This window comes from Centropristis striata, chromosome 19, assembly GCF_030273125.1.
Source record: "Centropristis striata isolate RG_2023a ecotype Rhode Island chromosome 19, C.striata_1.0, whole genome shotgun sequence".
In the NCBI taxonomy this organism is placed as follows: Eukaryota; Metazoa; Chordata; class Actinopteri; order Perciformes; family Serranidae; genus Centropristis; species Centropristis striata.
The window spans coordinates 551,400-567,934 of NC_081535.1; the positions used below are offsets into that span (position 1 = coordinate 551,400).

General features: G+C 39.4%; 1 protein-coding gene across 3 annotated transcripts in view; it reads left to right on the top strand.

Annotated features, from left to right (window-relative positions):
• The first annotated feature begins 1,108 nt into the window (after positions 1 to 1,108).
• tjp2a (tight junction protein 2a (zona occludens 2)) overlaps positions 1,109 to 16,535 on the top strand; it is a 63,833-nt gene continuing 48,406 nt past the window's right edge. Inside the window, exons 1-2 of one of the 3 annotated variants that reach the window (XM_059358131.1) lie at positions 1,109 to 1,231; positions 13,752 to 13,884. In XM_059358131.1, coding sequence (XP_059214114.1) covers positions 13,879 to 13,884 — 6 coding nt within the window. In that variant the 5' untranslated portion in view covers positions 1,109 to 1,231; positions 13,752 to 13,878. Of the gene's footprint in view, positions 1,232 to 10,908; positions 11,146 to 13,516; positions 13,885 to 16,535 lie in introns of those variants that run through there. The other 2 variants (XM_059358129.1, XM_059358128.1) reach the window with 2 other exon arrangements.

The window sequence follows — 16,535 nt, forward strand, 5'->3', positions numbered from 1 at the left end:
GAGTTTTTGGTTTTCAGTTCCCATTATATTATATTATATTATATATTTTTATATTATATATATATTCAAAGCATATGACGCTGGCAGATGGCGCCGACATCCTGTAAAAGAAAAGGTGTCAAAGAGGCTTGGCTGATTATGTTGCCAGTTATTATTGAATGTCTCAGTTTCATCATTGGTTGCTGCTGTAGTTGCTGTAGTTGCTCCAGCTGTGTCCTGCAACACGCTGCATGGTTATTAAACACAATCTGTAGTATGAAGAAACAGAACAAACATTATTATGTTTTCACTGTCCGAGTCCTTTTGTCTGTTCAGATTTCTGCTGTTGGATGTAGCAGGATGATTAATAAAGGACAGGTTACTGCACCCAGTCAGACCAGTTTACAGTCATTCATTCTCCATCTAACTGAACACACAGCTGTTATTACCAGCATACTGATAATAGAACCACTCTTATTGATCTAACTGATAATTAACTACAAATAACACAATAAGCAGGCTTTAATGACTCAGTCTGCAGTGTTTCACCATGACGTCATGGCTCTGTTAATAGCAGCAGTACTGTCTGTTATTGTGACGTCACTTTATATTCTTCATAAAGATCCTTCAGCGCTGTTTTTCACCAGTTTTTGCGACATCTGATTGGCTGATCCACGATCCATTAATACGGGCTGCTGATATATATATATATATATATATATATATATATATATATATATATATATATATATATGTATATATATATATATATATATATATATACATATATATATATATATATATGTATATATATATATATATATATATATACATATATATATTAGACTGTGCTGAGCTGCGTTAGTGGATCAGATTTATATCAGCCTCAGGTTAAAGTTGGTATTGATTGTGATCAGCTGATCAGTGGAGCGGCGCTTTGTTCTTCTTCTCTCCGTGTTTTCATAGTAAATGAGTCACTGTCAGGTTTCAGGATGTGACTCAGAGACCCCCCCTCCCCCCCCTCCCCTCAGGGAGTCACGTGGTGAAACTGTGCACACACACACACACACACCTGCAGCTCGTCAAGCCCCGCCCACATACCTGCGAGAACCAGGAAACAGCGAGTATCAGGACGAGACGAGACCCGAACCAAAGCCTGTCCGCCTGGTCGGAGCTGCACCTGGACCTGGACCGGATTATTAACCCTCTGAACACCTGGAGCACCTGGAGCACCTGGAGCAGAGTTGACCAGGTGAGTCCTGCTGGTCTACAGGTTCACCGAGTCTCTGTCGGATCATTTCCATATTAGGACATTAAGCCGACGCCTGCTGGAGCCATGTTGGTTTATTACCGGGTTATTACCGGGTTATTACCGGGTTATTCTGCTGTTAAAGTCAGAATCATCAGATTAATGTTCCTGTTAGAGCAGCAGGATGATCTTCAGTCTGTTACCTGGCGGGAAAGTGTTCAGGCCTTCAGGTGTTTCTACCTGAGTCACAGCAGGAACTCCTCCGGACAAAATGGGGCTCAGCAGCTTTCACACCTGCTGAGTATTCAGATCCTTTATTTACTGCAGTAAAAGTACTAATACACACTGTGAAATGACTCCACCACAGTAAAAGTACTAATACACACTGTGAAATGACTTCACTACAGTAAAAGTACTAATACACACTGTGAAATGACTCCACTACAGTAAAAGTACTAATACACACTGTGAAATGACTCCACTACAGTAAAAGTACTAATACACACTGTGAAATGACTTCACTACAGTAAAAGTACTAATACACACTGTGAAATGACTCCACTGCAGTAAAAGTACTAATACACACTGTGAAATGACTCCACTACAGTAAAAGTACTAATACACACTGTGAAATGACTCCACTACAGTAAAAGTACTAATACACACTGTGAAATGACTCCACTACAGTAAAAGTACTAATACACACTGTGAAATGACTCCACTACAGTAAAAGTACTAATACACACTGTGAAATGACTCCACTACAGTAAAAGTACTAATACACACTGTGAAATGACTCCACTACAGTAAAAGTACTAATACACACTGTGAAATGACTCCACTACAGTAAAAGTACTAATACACACTGTGGAATGACTCCACTGCAGTAAAAGTACTAATACACACTGTGGAATGACTCCACCGCAGTAAAAGTACTAATACACACTGTGAAATGACTCCACTACAGTAAAAGTACTAATACACACTGTGAAATGACTCCACTACAGTAAAAGTACTAATACACACTGTGGAATTACTCCACTACAGTAAAAGTACTAATACACACTGTGGAATTACTCCACTACAGTAAAAGTACTAATACACACTGTGAAATGACTCCACTACAGTAAAAGTACTAATACACACTGTGAAATGACTCCACTACAGTAAAAGTACTAATACACACTGTGAAATGACTCCACTACAGTAAAAGTACTAATACACACTGTGAAATGACTCCACTACAGTAAAAGTACTAATACACACTGTGAAATGACTCCACTACAGTAAAAGTACTAATACACACTGTGAAATGACTCCACTACAGTAAAAGTACTAATACACACTGTGAAATGACTCCACTACAGTAAAAGTACTAATACACACTGTGAAATGACTCCACTACAGTAAAAGTACTAATACACACTGTGAAATGACTCCACTACAGTAAAAGTACTAATACACACTGTGAAATGACTCCACTACAGTAAAAGTACTAATACACACTGTGAAATGACTCCACTACAGTAAAAGTACTAATACACACTGTGAAATGACTCCACTACAGTAAAAGTACTAATACACACTGTGAAATGACTCCACTACAGTAAAAGTACTAATACACACTGTGAAATGACTCCACTACAGTAAAAGTACTAATACACACTGTGAAATGACTCCACTACAGTAAAAGTACTAATACACACTGTGAAATGACTCCACTACAGTAAAAGTACTAATACACACTGTGAAATGACTCCACTACAGTAAAAGTCCTGCATTCAAAACTTACTGAAGTAAAAATACAAAAGTATCAGCATCAAAATGTACTTAAAGTATCAAAAGTAAAAGTACTCGTTATGCAGAATGGATCCACTCAGATTGTTTTATATATTCTAAATATATATACATATTTGTAATTTTGTGTCTTTAAAAAAAAGAAAGTGGGTTTTTGTCTGTAATTTTGTGTCTTTTTGCGTATTCTTTGGAACTTTTTTGGCTTTTTTAAAGGTAATTTTGGTTATTTTTTGTGTTATTTTACCCCATCTTTGTTAATTTTTGGTAAATTTTGTTTTTACTTCAGTAAAAGTACTAATACACAGTGTGAAGTGACTCCACTATAGTAAAAGTCCTGCATTCAAAACTTACTGAAGTAAAAGTACAAATGTATCAGCATCAAAATGTACTCAGACTGTTTTATATTTTCTAAACTATATACATTTTTGGTAATTTGTGTCTTTTATTTTGGTAATTTTGTGTCTTTTTTAAATGTTGTCTATCTGAATGAAGAGCGTTCCTCCTGAAAGTGTAACTCCATCTCTGTTGGTTTGGTTCAGTCAAATCTGCCCTTTTACCGTGTAAGAACTCCTCTAAAACATGTAACCTACAGCAGGTGGAAGAAACTGGAAAAGACTGGAAATTTACCTGAAAGTCCTCGAAAAATGCTTGAATTTGACCACTGATAAAGTGTTTGAACCCTGGATGTTTTCCCTAACACGATGAATAATCGTGATTACAATATTGATCAAAATATTTGTGATTATCATTTTGAACATAATCGTGCAGCCCTACCTCAGACTTCTAATTTCATTGACTTCCATCATCTCCAGCAGCAGCAGACAGCTGTTTTTAGTTGATTTAGCTGTTTTTAGCTGTTTTAGCTGTTTTTATTTGTTTTAGCTGTTTTTAGCTGTTTTTAGCTGTTTTAGCTGTTTTTAGCTGTTTTAGCTGTTTTTAGCTGTTTTAGCCTTTTTTAGCTGTTTTTAGCTGTTTTTAGCTGTTTTAGCTGTTTTAGCTGTTTTTAGCTGTTTTAGCTGTTTTTAGTTGTTTTTAGCTGTTTTAGCTGTTTTAGCTGTTTTAGCTGTTTTTAGCTGTTTTAGCTGTTTTTAGCTGTTTTTAGCTGTTTTAGCTGTTTTTAGTTGTTTTTAGCTGTTTTAGCCGTTTTAGCCTTTTTTAGCTGTTTTTAGCTGTTTTTAGCTGTTTTTAGTTGTTTTTAGCTGTTTTTAGCTGTTTTAGCTGTTTTTAGCTGTTTTTTGCTGTTTTTAGCTGTTTTTTTTGCTGTTTTTAGCTGTTTTTTTGCTGTTTTTAGCTGTTTTAGCTGTTTTTAGTTGTTTTAGCTGTTTTAGCTGTTTTAGCTGTTTTTAGCTATTTTTATTTGTTTTAGCTGTTTTTAGCTGTTTTTAGCTGTTTTTTTTGCTGTTTTTAGCTGATTTTTTTGCTGTTTTTAGCTGTTTTAGCTGTTTTTAGCTGTTTTAGCTGTTTTTAGCTGTTTTTAGCTGTCCTATATAAATCCAGTGAACACCATCTGCCCAACACCCAATCACAAACACATTGATCAACCATCTAGCTAGTGAATAAAGTGAAGATATTGTTGTCATTAGTTCCCACTGGAGGAGAGATAATAATATAAAGAGATAATAATGTAACTTTGTCCAGTGGACATGGATACAGGCTGCTGTTGGCCAACATTCACCAGAACGACTTTAGGAGGTGATAATATCTTTATAAAGCATTAAAACACAGCCTGAACTGTTGTCTACTACTAAATAACCAGATCAACTCGCCATCTGCTTCACTCTGCACTTTAACAACAACAGCCTGATGAAAACCCAAGCTGGCAATAATTCCACAGAACATCCACAGCATCTTCTTAAACCTTCCACCTCATGATTTCACACTCAGACTCAAACATCCACGTCTTCTACGGCGGGCGGCGATTCGGTCGCACAAAAGGTCACATGACGTGACCTGGAGTCATTTCCTGTCAGAGATGTTGAATATATTTTCAACTTCTTGGCTTCAGTTTCATACATAAACTACAAACATTTTAATCTTTTGGAACTTTGCAGTGATCTTCGTATCTTTGCACCATGAAACTGATCCACTCACTAGGAGCAATCTGTCAAATATTAACAGTGCAGATAGAAAGATATAGAACTAGATATTTAAATGTGATCAGCAGCTTGGAAGCTTCCTCTGTCGGTTGGTTGGTTTGTTGGTTGGTTGGTTGGTTGGTTGGTTGGTAGGTTGATTAGTTGGTTGGTTGGTAGGTTGATTAGCTGGTTGGTTGGTAGGTTGATTAGCTGGTTAGTTGGTTGGTTGGTTGGGTGGTTGATTAGCTGGTTGGTTGGTTGGTTGGTTGATTAGTTGGTTGGTTGGTTGATTAGTTGGTTGGTTGGTTGGTTGGTTGATTAGTTGGTAGGTTGATTAGTTGGTTTGTTGGTTGATTAGTTGGTTAGTTGGTTGGTTGGTAGGTTAATAATCTGGAAATCGTCAGATTTTTTTTTATCCATCTTGAATCTTTTTTGTTCTATCAAATCAACTCGTACGTTGCATAAAACATGCAGGTCAGAGCTTTCACAGCTCAGATTTCAATAATAGAGTGATTGAGTCCTTTCTTGCTGCATGTTTCACATTTTAATGAGAAGCCTTCTGTTTTTCTCCTTCTTGTTCCACGGGGGGAGCGAATGTAGCTGGAGTAGTTTAGTCGTCTTAATGCTTTTACATAAGCAGTTTGTTACTCTGGCCCTTGACACTTGGCCACGTGTCGGAGCAGAGCTGCAGCGCCGTGTTAGCGGCCCGCCGCCATTATGCAACGTCCATATGTAACGCATGTGCCAGCCAGATGGACGGACACATGCCACTTACAAATCTGTGATGAGTGTAGAGAGAGGAAAGAGAAGCAGTGATCCTCTACAGGTATAATCTGGATCAGAGGACATGAACTGACCTGGAGCTAAATAATGTTTTACACTTTCACATCAAACAGAAGCCTGTTCTCCTGTTCTCCTGTTCTCTGGTTCTCCTGTTCTCCTGTTCTCTGGTTCTCCTGTTCTCCTGTTCTCTGGTTGGAATGAGAAAGCAGCTCAGTTTGTTCATCCACTGAATCACACCACAACCTGACCAATGTTAGAATAGTGTGGGATTTTTTATTAGTCTTAGTTTTAATTTCATTGTGCATTTTTGTTTTCAAATTCAGTCAGTTTTAGTTACTTTCTAGAGTGAGTTTGCTTGTTTTTATTCGTTTTAATTTTTAAAAAATGCTTAGTTTTAGTTTAGTTTTTATTAGTTGTAGTTGTTTTGTAATGGTCTGTGTGTTGGTGTGAGATCCAAAGAGGTCATAATAAATGTTTCCTTTATTTCTTTGGTTTAACCATATTCAGCCCCAATAAGGTTATTAACTCTGACAGTCCAGGTGTTTATGATGTTGGTTGTTGTGTAAACATCCCAGTCTCAGTAAACACATTCACCATGTGTTCCTGTTCACTAACACAATCCTCTTTTAATAGAAACTGGATTATATATGAAAAAAGGTGACAAAGAGGAAAACAAAGGACATCTTCACGGGCCGGAGGCTCGTTAAGAAAACATAGTATTTATTTTTATTTTTATTTCAGTTAATGAAAATGTTTTTTCAATTCAAATTTTTGTTATTTTGTTAGTTTTGGTTAACAAGAAGAAGTAGTGGAAGTAGTTTCTATAGAAACATTGCAGGTATAGATTCCTATATATCTATATATATATATATATATAGATATATAGATGTGTCTACATGCAGGTTTGGGCTGAATGAATCTGTGAGATTCCTGTCAGGTGTTGGATTATGATAAATCATGATGCAGTTTAAAGTCTCTGTGCTTCCAGACGAGGCTCCTAATCCGGTCTCGTCTGACAAAGACTCCCAGGCTGAACTTAAAGAACCTCTCTCCTCTCTCCTCCTTCCTTTGTGTTGTTGTTACCCAACATTTTTAAAAATAGACGCTTGTTATTCTGCTGTGCTGCTGGTATTTCAGCCCTGTTGGAGCGGTGCTGAGGGATTTCTGCAGCAGCTCTCATGGCACGACCATCCAGAGGCGTAATCCAGACGTCCAAGCTGCTGGACTATAAATCCTGTCCGGAGTTTGTATTGGCTGGCAGCTCATCAAGAGACCACGCAGATTATTTATTTATTTCCAACCTCTCAGGACACGGCAGCCTGCTGTCAGCTGCCCACTCCGGGAGGACGAGATCCAGATTTTAATCTGTGCTGCAGCTTCGTCGCGTGCACGCCAACAGTTTGCACCAGCGTTGGTGTGGAGCAGTGGTCTTATCAGCAGCAGGGAGTGGCCTGTTTCTGGGAATTTATTACTAAATTCCTGAGAGAGTGCAATACAGACGTTGAAATCATTAGTCTCAGACCAAGGGTTGGCACTCTGTCCTCTTCCCAGTGTGCTCCAACAGCTTTTTTTATCTTCAAGACGGTCCTGAAAACTGTCCTGAGCCCTTTGAGCTAAAGGGAAAACTGTGACACCACATTTGTTCTTAGGGCTGCACATCCCCTCCGGCTCTGCAGCTGGGAGAGACTGCTGCAGGAGGACTGTGATGCTTCGACTCGTTCTTACTCTTCTTAACGAGCCTGTTAACCCCTTAGCGTCCAGTCTGCAAATTGCTAACAGGCTAACAGTTAGCTCTGTAGCAGTACAGTGTGTATGTGCTAACAGGCTAACAGTTAGCTCTGTAGCAGTACAGTGTGTATGTGCTAACAGGCTAACAGTTAGCTCTGTAGTAGTACAGTGTGTATGTGCTAACAGGCTAACAGTTAGCTCTGTAGCAGTACAGTGTGTATGTGCTAACAGGCTAACAGTTAGCTCTGTAGCAGTACAGTGTGTATGTGCTAACAGGCTAACAGTTAGCTCTGTAGCAGAACAGTGTGTATGTGCTAACAGGCTAACAGTTAGCTCTGTAGCAGTACAGTGTGTATGTGCTAACAGGCTAACAGTTAGCTCTGTAGCAGTACAGTGTGTATGTGCTAACAGGCTAACAGTTAGCTCTGTAGCAGTACAGTGTGTATGTGCTAACAGGCTAACAGTTAGCTCTGTAGCAGTACAGTGTGTATGTGCTAACAGGCTAACAGTTAGCTCTGTAGCAGTACAGTGTGTATGTGCTAACAGGCTAACAGTTAGCTCTGTAGCAGTACAGTGTGTATGTGCTAACAGGCTAACAGTTAGCTCTGTAGCAGTACAGTGTGTATGTGCTGCTGCTGCAGGAGGTGTTCACTTAGTGATCTCTGTTTGTTTACAACAAGCACCAGACACTCTGTGTACAGTTAGCGATGCTGGTTTGTTTACAATAAGCGGCGGATTCTGTGCACAGTTAGCTACAGCGGCAACAGTTGTTGTGCAGCTGAGCAGTGATTGGGAGTGTTAGACATTACACGTGTTGACAAATATTCCTCCTTGCCAGATGACCCGTTAATAGCAGGGTTATTATAGTTAACGAAAACAAAGAAATAACCAAAACTAGAATTGAAAAAACATTTTCGTTAACTGAAATAAAAATGAGAGTTTAAAAAAAAAAACGATAACTAACTGAAACTGTATTTTGTGCTTCCAAAACTAACTAAAACTAACTAAAATTATAGTGAAAATGTCCTTCGTTCTCGTCTTTGTCAACTTTTTTCATCCGTAAACCTTTTTGGTTGATATGAAATCTATTTCATCTATCTGGTTTTATGACTTAATAAACTTATTGGGGCTGAGATGGATCAGACAAAAGAAATAAAGGAAACATTTATTGTGACCTTATTGAATCTGGACCCAACAAATACCCCATTACAAAACAACTACAACTAATAAAAACTAAACTAAAACTAATAAACTTAGCTAAAACTAAGCATTTTACAAAAAATAAAAACTAATTAAAACTAGCAAATTCATTCTAAAAACTCATTAAAACTAACTGAATTTGAAAACAAAAAATCACAACGAAATTAAAACTAAAACTGATGAAAAATCCAAAAGTATTCGAACCTCGGTTCTTGTTCTTGTTGCTCCTCTGTGACTCTGGAGGTGTAATATCTATATCTATATTATCTATATTATCTATATCTATATTATCTATGTCTATATTATCTATATCTATATTATCTATATCTATAATCTGGTGCGTTGACGGAGCAGATGAGACTGTGATTATTAAAGGTCACAGCAGGTCATTTAATACAATGAGGTCAAAACATTTAGAAACCCATCAATGAGCCTATTCTGGGTGATTTTTTTTTCTCCTTTTCATATTTATTTGGACTCAATCCCACATAAATACTCACTAGAGCACCTAATGTGGATTAATCCACAGCTGGAAATAGCCGACGCTGCACTTCCTCCACTGTTTGAGCAGCTGTTTGAGACAATGATAAACCACTTATTATGTCTGAATATTGTTCAAGCAACCAATACATTGTTTATTTTGATTCAATTATTTTAATGCTTTATTTTTAGACAGGGACACTTAATGAACATCATAAACATCTCTGTAAACATGTTGGATTATAGCAAAGCTGCTAGTTTGCATCTTTGCAGCAAATAAATAGAAAAAATATAGAGGAAAAAATAAAAATAAATACAAATATAAAAGACAGCAAATAAATAGATAAAATACAAACAGAGGAAAAAATAAAAATAAATAAAAATATAACAGACAGCAAATAAATAGATAAAATACGAATAGAGGGGAAAAAAATACAAATATAAAAGACAGAAAATAAATAGATAAAATACAAATAGAGGAAAAAATAAAAACAAATACAAATATAAAAGACAGCAAATAAATAGATAAAATACGAATGGAGGAAAAAATAAAAATAAATACAAATATAAAAGACAGCAAATAAATAGATAAAATACAAATGGAGGAAAAAATACAAATAAAAAAATAAATAAAAGACAGCAAATAAATAGATAAAATACGAATAGAGGGAAAAAAAATACAAATATAAAAGACAGAAAATAAATAGATAAAATACAAATAGAGGAAAAAAATAAAAAAAGAATATAAAAGAGAGCAAATAAATAGATAAAATACAAATAGAGGAAAAAAAATAAAAAAGAATATAAAAGACAGCAAATAAATAGAAAAAATACAAATAGAGGAAAAAATAAATGCAAATATAAAAGAGAGCAAATAAATAGATAAAATACAAATAGAGGAGACAACACACACAGACCCAGACAGGATATATCAGTAATAAAGAGTAATCACTCTTTTTTCATGTGATTTGAACTGTTTTAATTTTCCTTTTAAAAAGAAAAATTCTGGCATTATGCAAAGGAATAAAACATTAAAATTGTTATTTTGCTTGAGAACCAGAAACATATATGATGCTGGTTTTCTTATTCTGGTATAAAAACCAAAGCGAGCACGAAGCAGAAAAGAGGACACGGCTGTGAAAACGTGTTTATTCTCATCCTGAAGTCTGACTGATTACAGATTAATGAGTCCAGTGACATTAATGAACCCCATCAGGTCTGGAGGATGGAGGCTGGGAGGAGATGGTGGTGTGTCCGGGTGTAAATGGGAGAAGACTAAGCCTGGATGGGGGATTAGAGGAGAAGGGGGCGGGAAGCATCATGATCTGTCAGGGCTTAGTGCCACAATTATTCCTGCAGCAGCAGCACAGCAGCAGCAGCAGCAGCAGCAGCAGCGTGGTGGCGGAGCAGCGTTTTCATTAGTGTAATGTCCAGAGAAGATCCAGAATTATGTAAGAGTGACGAGCTGTCATCCTCCGAGGCCCCGCCCCCTCCGCCTGCCAGGAACGTGCTGCTTTGTTTTCCTTTTTTATCCTCCGTTTGCTCTGAAAAAGCCAAAAGGACATCTGTTGGTGGGGACGGGGCTGGTAGAAGGTCCACCGCGGGGACGTCCTCCTGCTGGTTGTCATGGCGAGGACCAGGAGTCCGGAGCTCGGTGGTTTAACGGAGGAGACGAGGAGATGCTGCATGTGTTGAGATGAGGAGCAGTCAGCAGTTTGAGGCTGTTTGATGCTGTTAGAGTTAGAAGATGAAGTTTAAGAAGTTCATCACCATCATGCAGGCAGCCATCGGCATCGTACCGCTCAACAAACGGGAGCTGCTGCCGCCGGGCAGGAAGCTGTGGAGACCTCCGGGGTGAGTCCTGGTTCTCCTACCTGCTGATAGAACCTGCAGGCTTTATTATAGTAGAGAACAGCTGCTAGACCTGATTATATCCAACAGGTCAGACTGTTAGAGGCTCACAGGAAGCAACACATGGAGCCACCATTATGGCCACAATGATCATCACCATTATTATTATGATCAATATTATAATCACGATTATTAATCAGGGTTATTCATCATGTTTGGGAAAACATCTGTATTTTAATTGCACTACTTTTAAACAAACAATAGCAACAGTTTTTAGTGTCTGCTGCTTGTTGTAAACAAACAGAGATCGCTAAGTGAACACCTCCTGCAGCAGCAGCACATACACACTGTACTGCTACAGAGCTAACTGTTAGCCTGTTAGCACATACACACTGTACTGCTACAGAGCTAACTGTTAGCCTGTTAGCACATACACACTGTACTGCTACAGAGCTAACTGTTAGCCTGTTAGCACATACACACTGTACTGCTACAGAGCTAACTGTTAGCCTGTTAGCACATACACACTGTACTGCTACAGAGCTAACTGTTAGCCTGTTAGCACATACACACTGTACTGCTACAGAGCTAACTGTTAGCCTGTTAGCACATACACACTGTACTGCTACAGAGCTAACTGTTAGCCTGTTAGCACATACACACTGTACTGCTACAGAGCTAACTGTTAGCCTGTTAGCACATACACACTGTACTGCTACAGAGCTAGCTGTTAGCCTGTTAGCACATACACACTCTACTGCTACAGAGCTAACTGTTAGCCTGTTAGCACATACACACTGAACTGCTACAGAGCTAACTGTTAGCCTGTTAGCACATGCACACTGTACTGCTACAGAGCTAACTGTTAGCCTGTTAGCACATACACACTGTACTGCTACAGAGCTAACTGTTAGCTTGTTAGCAATTTGCAGACTGGACGCTAAGGGGTTAACATCCCCTCTGGCTCTACAGCTGGGAGAGACTGCTGCAGGAGGACTGTGCTGCTTCGACTCGTTCTTACTCTTCTTAACGAGCCTCCGGCCCCACACGCTATTTGTAAAGGCCGGTGAAGTAGTGTTGCCAACTTAGTGACTTTGTTGCTATATTTAGCGACTTTTCAGACCCCTTTAGCGGCTATTTTTCGAAAAAGCCAAGACTTTTTCTGGTGTTATTGGAGATTTTTTGAGACTCGTTCTTACTCTTCTTAACGAGCCTCCGGCCCCCGCGGTGTGTGGGGCCGGAGGCTCGTTAAGAAGAGTAAGAACGAGTCGAAGCGGCCCAGTCCTCCTGCAGCAGTCTCTCCCAGCTGCAGAGCCGGAGGGGACCGTTTTATCAAGAACCTGAAGATGATCAGAATGTGTCCAGCTTGAGCTCTACATATTTCTTTTAATGTTTTTGAGTGAAGTGAGTTATATCTTGGATTACTTCACTTGTTTCTGAAGCTTCCAGACTGAATGCGAGCAGCAGCAGCAGGTTCATTCATGCAGAGAATCCGACTGTTTCCAGTCTGAACGCTTCACGTCTGACTCGCTGCCATGAAGCTGAGAAAAAACTAGTTTCATCTGAGCAGTGAAGGCCACATGTTGGGACCTGTTACAGTCAGGCCTTCAGATTATAGTATTATAGTGTGTAGTATTACAGTGTGTAGTATTATAGTGTGTAGTATTATAGTGTGTAGTATTATAGTGTGTAGTATTATGGTGTGTAGTATTATAGTGTGTAGTATTATAGTATTCTCGTGTGTAGTATCAGTGTGGCTTTACTCAGCAGACACCAGTGGTTTATTCTGGGAAAAGTGACATTTTACTCTATTTATAGCTCTTTTTCTCTCCTCTGGCCTTTGGATATTTGGTTGATATTTCCTCAACAATGAAGGTCAGTGAAGACTGCAAAGGAAATGTCAACAAAGCAGAAAAAAATGTGAATCAGACCCAAAGCGACAGTCCAAGACCAGCAGGCTCTCACTCCATCCCGTCAAATATCTCAACTTCACTCTGCATTTGTTTTATATTATATATTATATATATATGGTTTATATGTTTTATCTGAGCTGGTTCCTCTAACGGCTGAAGAGTTGTAGGTTTGATATGTGATATGGTCTAATTCCGTATCACATTTAAAAATATATCTATATATTTTTGATATCCATATACTGCCCAGCCCTAATAATAATACCTCTATTGGTCTTACTAAAATATTGTCTACATATATTACATTCATATTAAAGGGTTGTCTGATAAAAATGTGTGTCTGTGTCGTCTGTGTGTGTTGCATTCCCTGTAATCATAACCTGCTGCGGGCTTGGACTAATGTCTGGAGCTGCTATGATTCCACCACCCCAGTCTGCCTGCTGGGCTGCGACTAAATGCTGGAATCTGTTGTTTCTCCCTGGAGAGCAGAGGGAATGGAAACGTTTGGCTCAGCTCATTAATGTTGCTATTGAATGTACTGTAATTAAACTGCACCATGCAGGTCCTGGCTATAACCTGGAAAACAAACATCGTAACTGACTGTAAATCTTTTCTGTCGGTCCTGGCTATGACTTGGAACACACATGCCTGGTATCTTAACTCAATGACTTATTCTATTGTTATTGTGTGTGTGTGTAGGGACCAGCCTGGACCTCAGGACCAGACCAGCACAGACCTCATCAAGTGCAACCGCAAGTTCCGCTGGTCCAGAGAAGCCCAGTACCTTTACCTGCGCCGCCTCTCCTCCCGCAGCTACTCCGCCATCATGATGGTACGTTCTCTACCTCAGGTTACTGTAGACTGCTGCGTTCTCTACTCCAGGTTACTGTAGACTGGTGCGTTCTCTACTCCAGGTTACTGTAGACTGCTACGTTCTCTACTCCAGGTTACTGTAGACTGCTACGTTCTCTACTCCAGGTTACTGTAGACTGCTACGTTCTCTACCTCAGGTTACTGTAGACTGGTACGTTCTCTACTCCAGGTTACTGTAGACTGCTGCGTTCTCTACTCCAGGTTACTGTAGACTGCTACGTTCTCTACTCCAGGTTACTGTAGACTGCTACGTTCTCTACCTCAGGTTACTGTAGACTGCTGCGTTCTCTACTCCAGGTTACTGTAGACTGCTACGTTCTCTACTCCAGGTTACTGTAGACTGCTACGTTCTCTACCTCAGGTTACTGTAGACTGGTGCGTTCTCTACTCCAGGTTACTGTAGACTGCTACGTTCTCTACTCCAGGTTACTGTAGACTGCTACGTTCTCTACTCCAGGTTACTGTAGACTGCTGCGTTCTCTACTCCAGGTTACTGTAGACTGCTACGTTCTCTACTCCAGGTTACTGTAGACTGCTACGTTCTCTACTCCAGGTTACTGTAGACTGCTGCGTTCTCTACTCCAGGTTACTGTAGACTGCTGCGTTCTCTACCTCAGGTTACTGTAGACTGCTGCGTTCTCTACTCCAGGTTACTGTAGACTGCTGCGTTCTCTACCTCAGGTTACTGTAGACTGCTACGTTCTCTACTCCAGGTTACTGTAGACTGCTGCGTTCTCTACTCCAGGTTACTGTAGACTGCTACGTTCTCTACTCCAGGTTACTGTAGACTGCTGCGTTCTCTACTCCAGGTTACTGTAGACTGCTGCGTTCTCTACTCCAGGTTACTGTAGACTGCTGCGTTCTCTACTCCAGGTTACTGTAGACTGCTACGTTCTCTACTCCAGGTTACTGTAGACTGCTACGTTCTCTACTCCAGGTTACTGTAGACTGCTGCGTTCTCTACTCCAGGTTACTGTAGACTGCTGCGTTCTCTACTCCAGGTTACTGTAGACTGCTGCGTTCTCTACTCCAGGTTACTGTAGACTGCTACGTTCTCTACTCCAGGTTACTGTAGACTGCTTGTTCTCTACTCCAGGTTACTGTAGACTGCTACGTTCTCTACTCCAGGTTACTGTAGACTGCTACGTTCTCTACTCCAGGTTACTGTAGACTGCTACGTTCTCTACTCCAGGTTCCTGTAGACTGCTACGTTCTCTACTCCAGGTTACTGTAGACTGCTGCGTTCTCTACTCCAGGTTACTGTAGACTGCTGCGTTCTCTACTCCAGGTTACTGTAGACTGGTACGTTCTCTACTCCAGGTTACTGTAGACTGCTACGTTCTCTACTCCAGGTTACTGTAGACTGCTACGTTCTCTACTCCAGGTTACTGTAGACTGCTGCGTTCTCTACTCCAGGTTACTGTAGACTGCTGCGTTCTCTACTCCAGGTTACTGTAGACTGCTTGTTCTCTACTCCAGGTTACTGTAGACTGCTACGTTCTCTACTCCAGGTTACTGTAGACTGCTACGTTCTCTACTCCAGGTTACTGTAGACTGCTGCGTTCTCTACTCCAGGTTACTGTAGACTGCTGCGTTCTCTACTCCAGGTTGTTCCGTGTTATGTATGAAGGTTCTCAGCTCCATCCAGAGGTTTTCATGCTGTAATATCACTGGATGATTGTGTGTTTTTCTCTTTCATCAGTTTAACCTGATGAACTTCTTTCATAATCCATCAGTGGATCAGATGAAACATGCATTGTTTTGTTTTTTTCTTATTTTATCCAAAAGTAGTTTGAAACATGAGTTGTGTGAGCTTCTGTTTCCTTATATGGTAACACTTTATATTAGGGAACACATATTCAACATCAGTTTGTTGCTTATTAAAATGCAAATTAGTAACATATTGTCTCTTAATGAGTCATTATTCAGTAGTTATTAATGCCTTATTCTGCATGGCCTTATTATACAACCAGTAAGACATTAACTAAGAGTTTTTCCCTCAATAACCTCAGAATTATTGATTATTAGTAGTTAGTAAGGAAGTTGTTGTATATGAGTTAATATGCTTTATAATATGGACTTTATAGGGTGGTAGTTTTGTAGTTGTCATAGTTATTATTTGTACGCAAATAGGCAACTAATTAATGTTGAATATGTGCAGGTTAATATAAAGTGTTGGCCTTATTTGAACTGTGTATTTAGTGATCATGATCGTTTCCTGTCCTGGATCTTCATTGTTTTAATGATTCAGGCCAGTGGAGCTTGTTTTCATCTCCATGTCCTATTTTCATGTTTAAAGGGATGAAATGTGGCCATTTGACTCAGCTGACCTGATTATTTGAGACTGTGTTGTCATGGCAGCATTCCTGAGGTGTTGCTGCTCAATGAAACAGTTTTTAGATAAAATGTTGTTGTTTCTGCCAACAGAGAAGCTTCTGTCTGTTGTTGAGTTGGTGGCGACTCAAAGGAAACGGTTACATTTAATTTGGTTTTACGGATTTTGTGGCATTTTCAGGGTCTGCTGCAGGTTTTATCTGACACACACACACACACACACACACACACACACACACACACACACACACACACACACACACACACACTATGTTA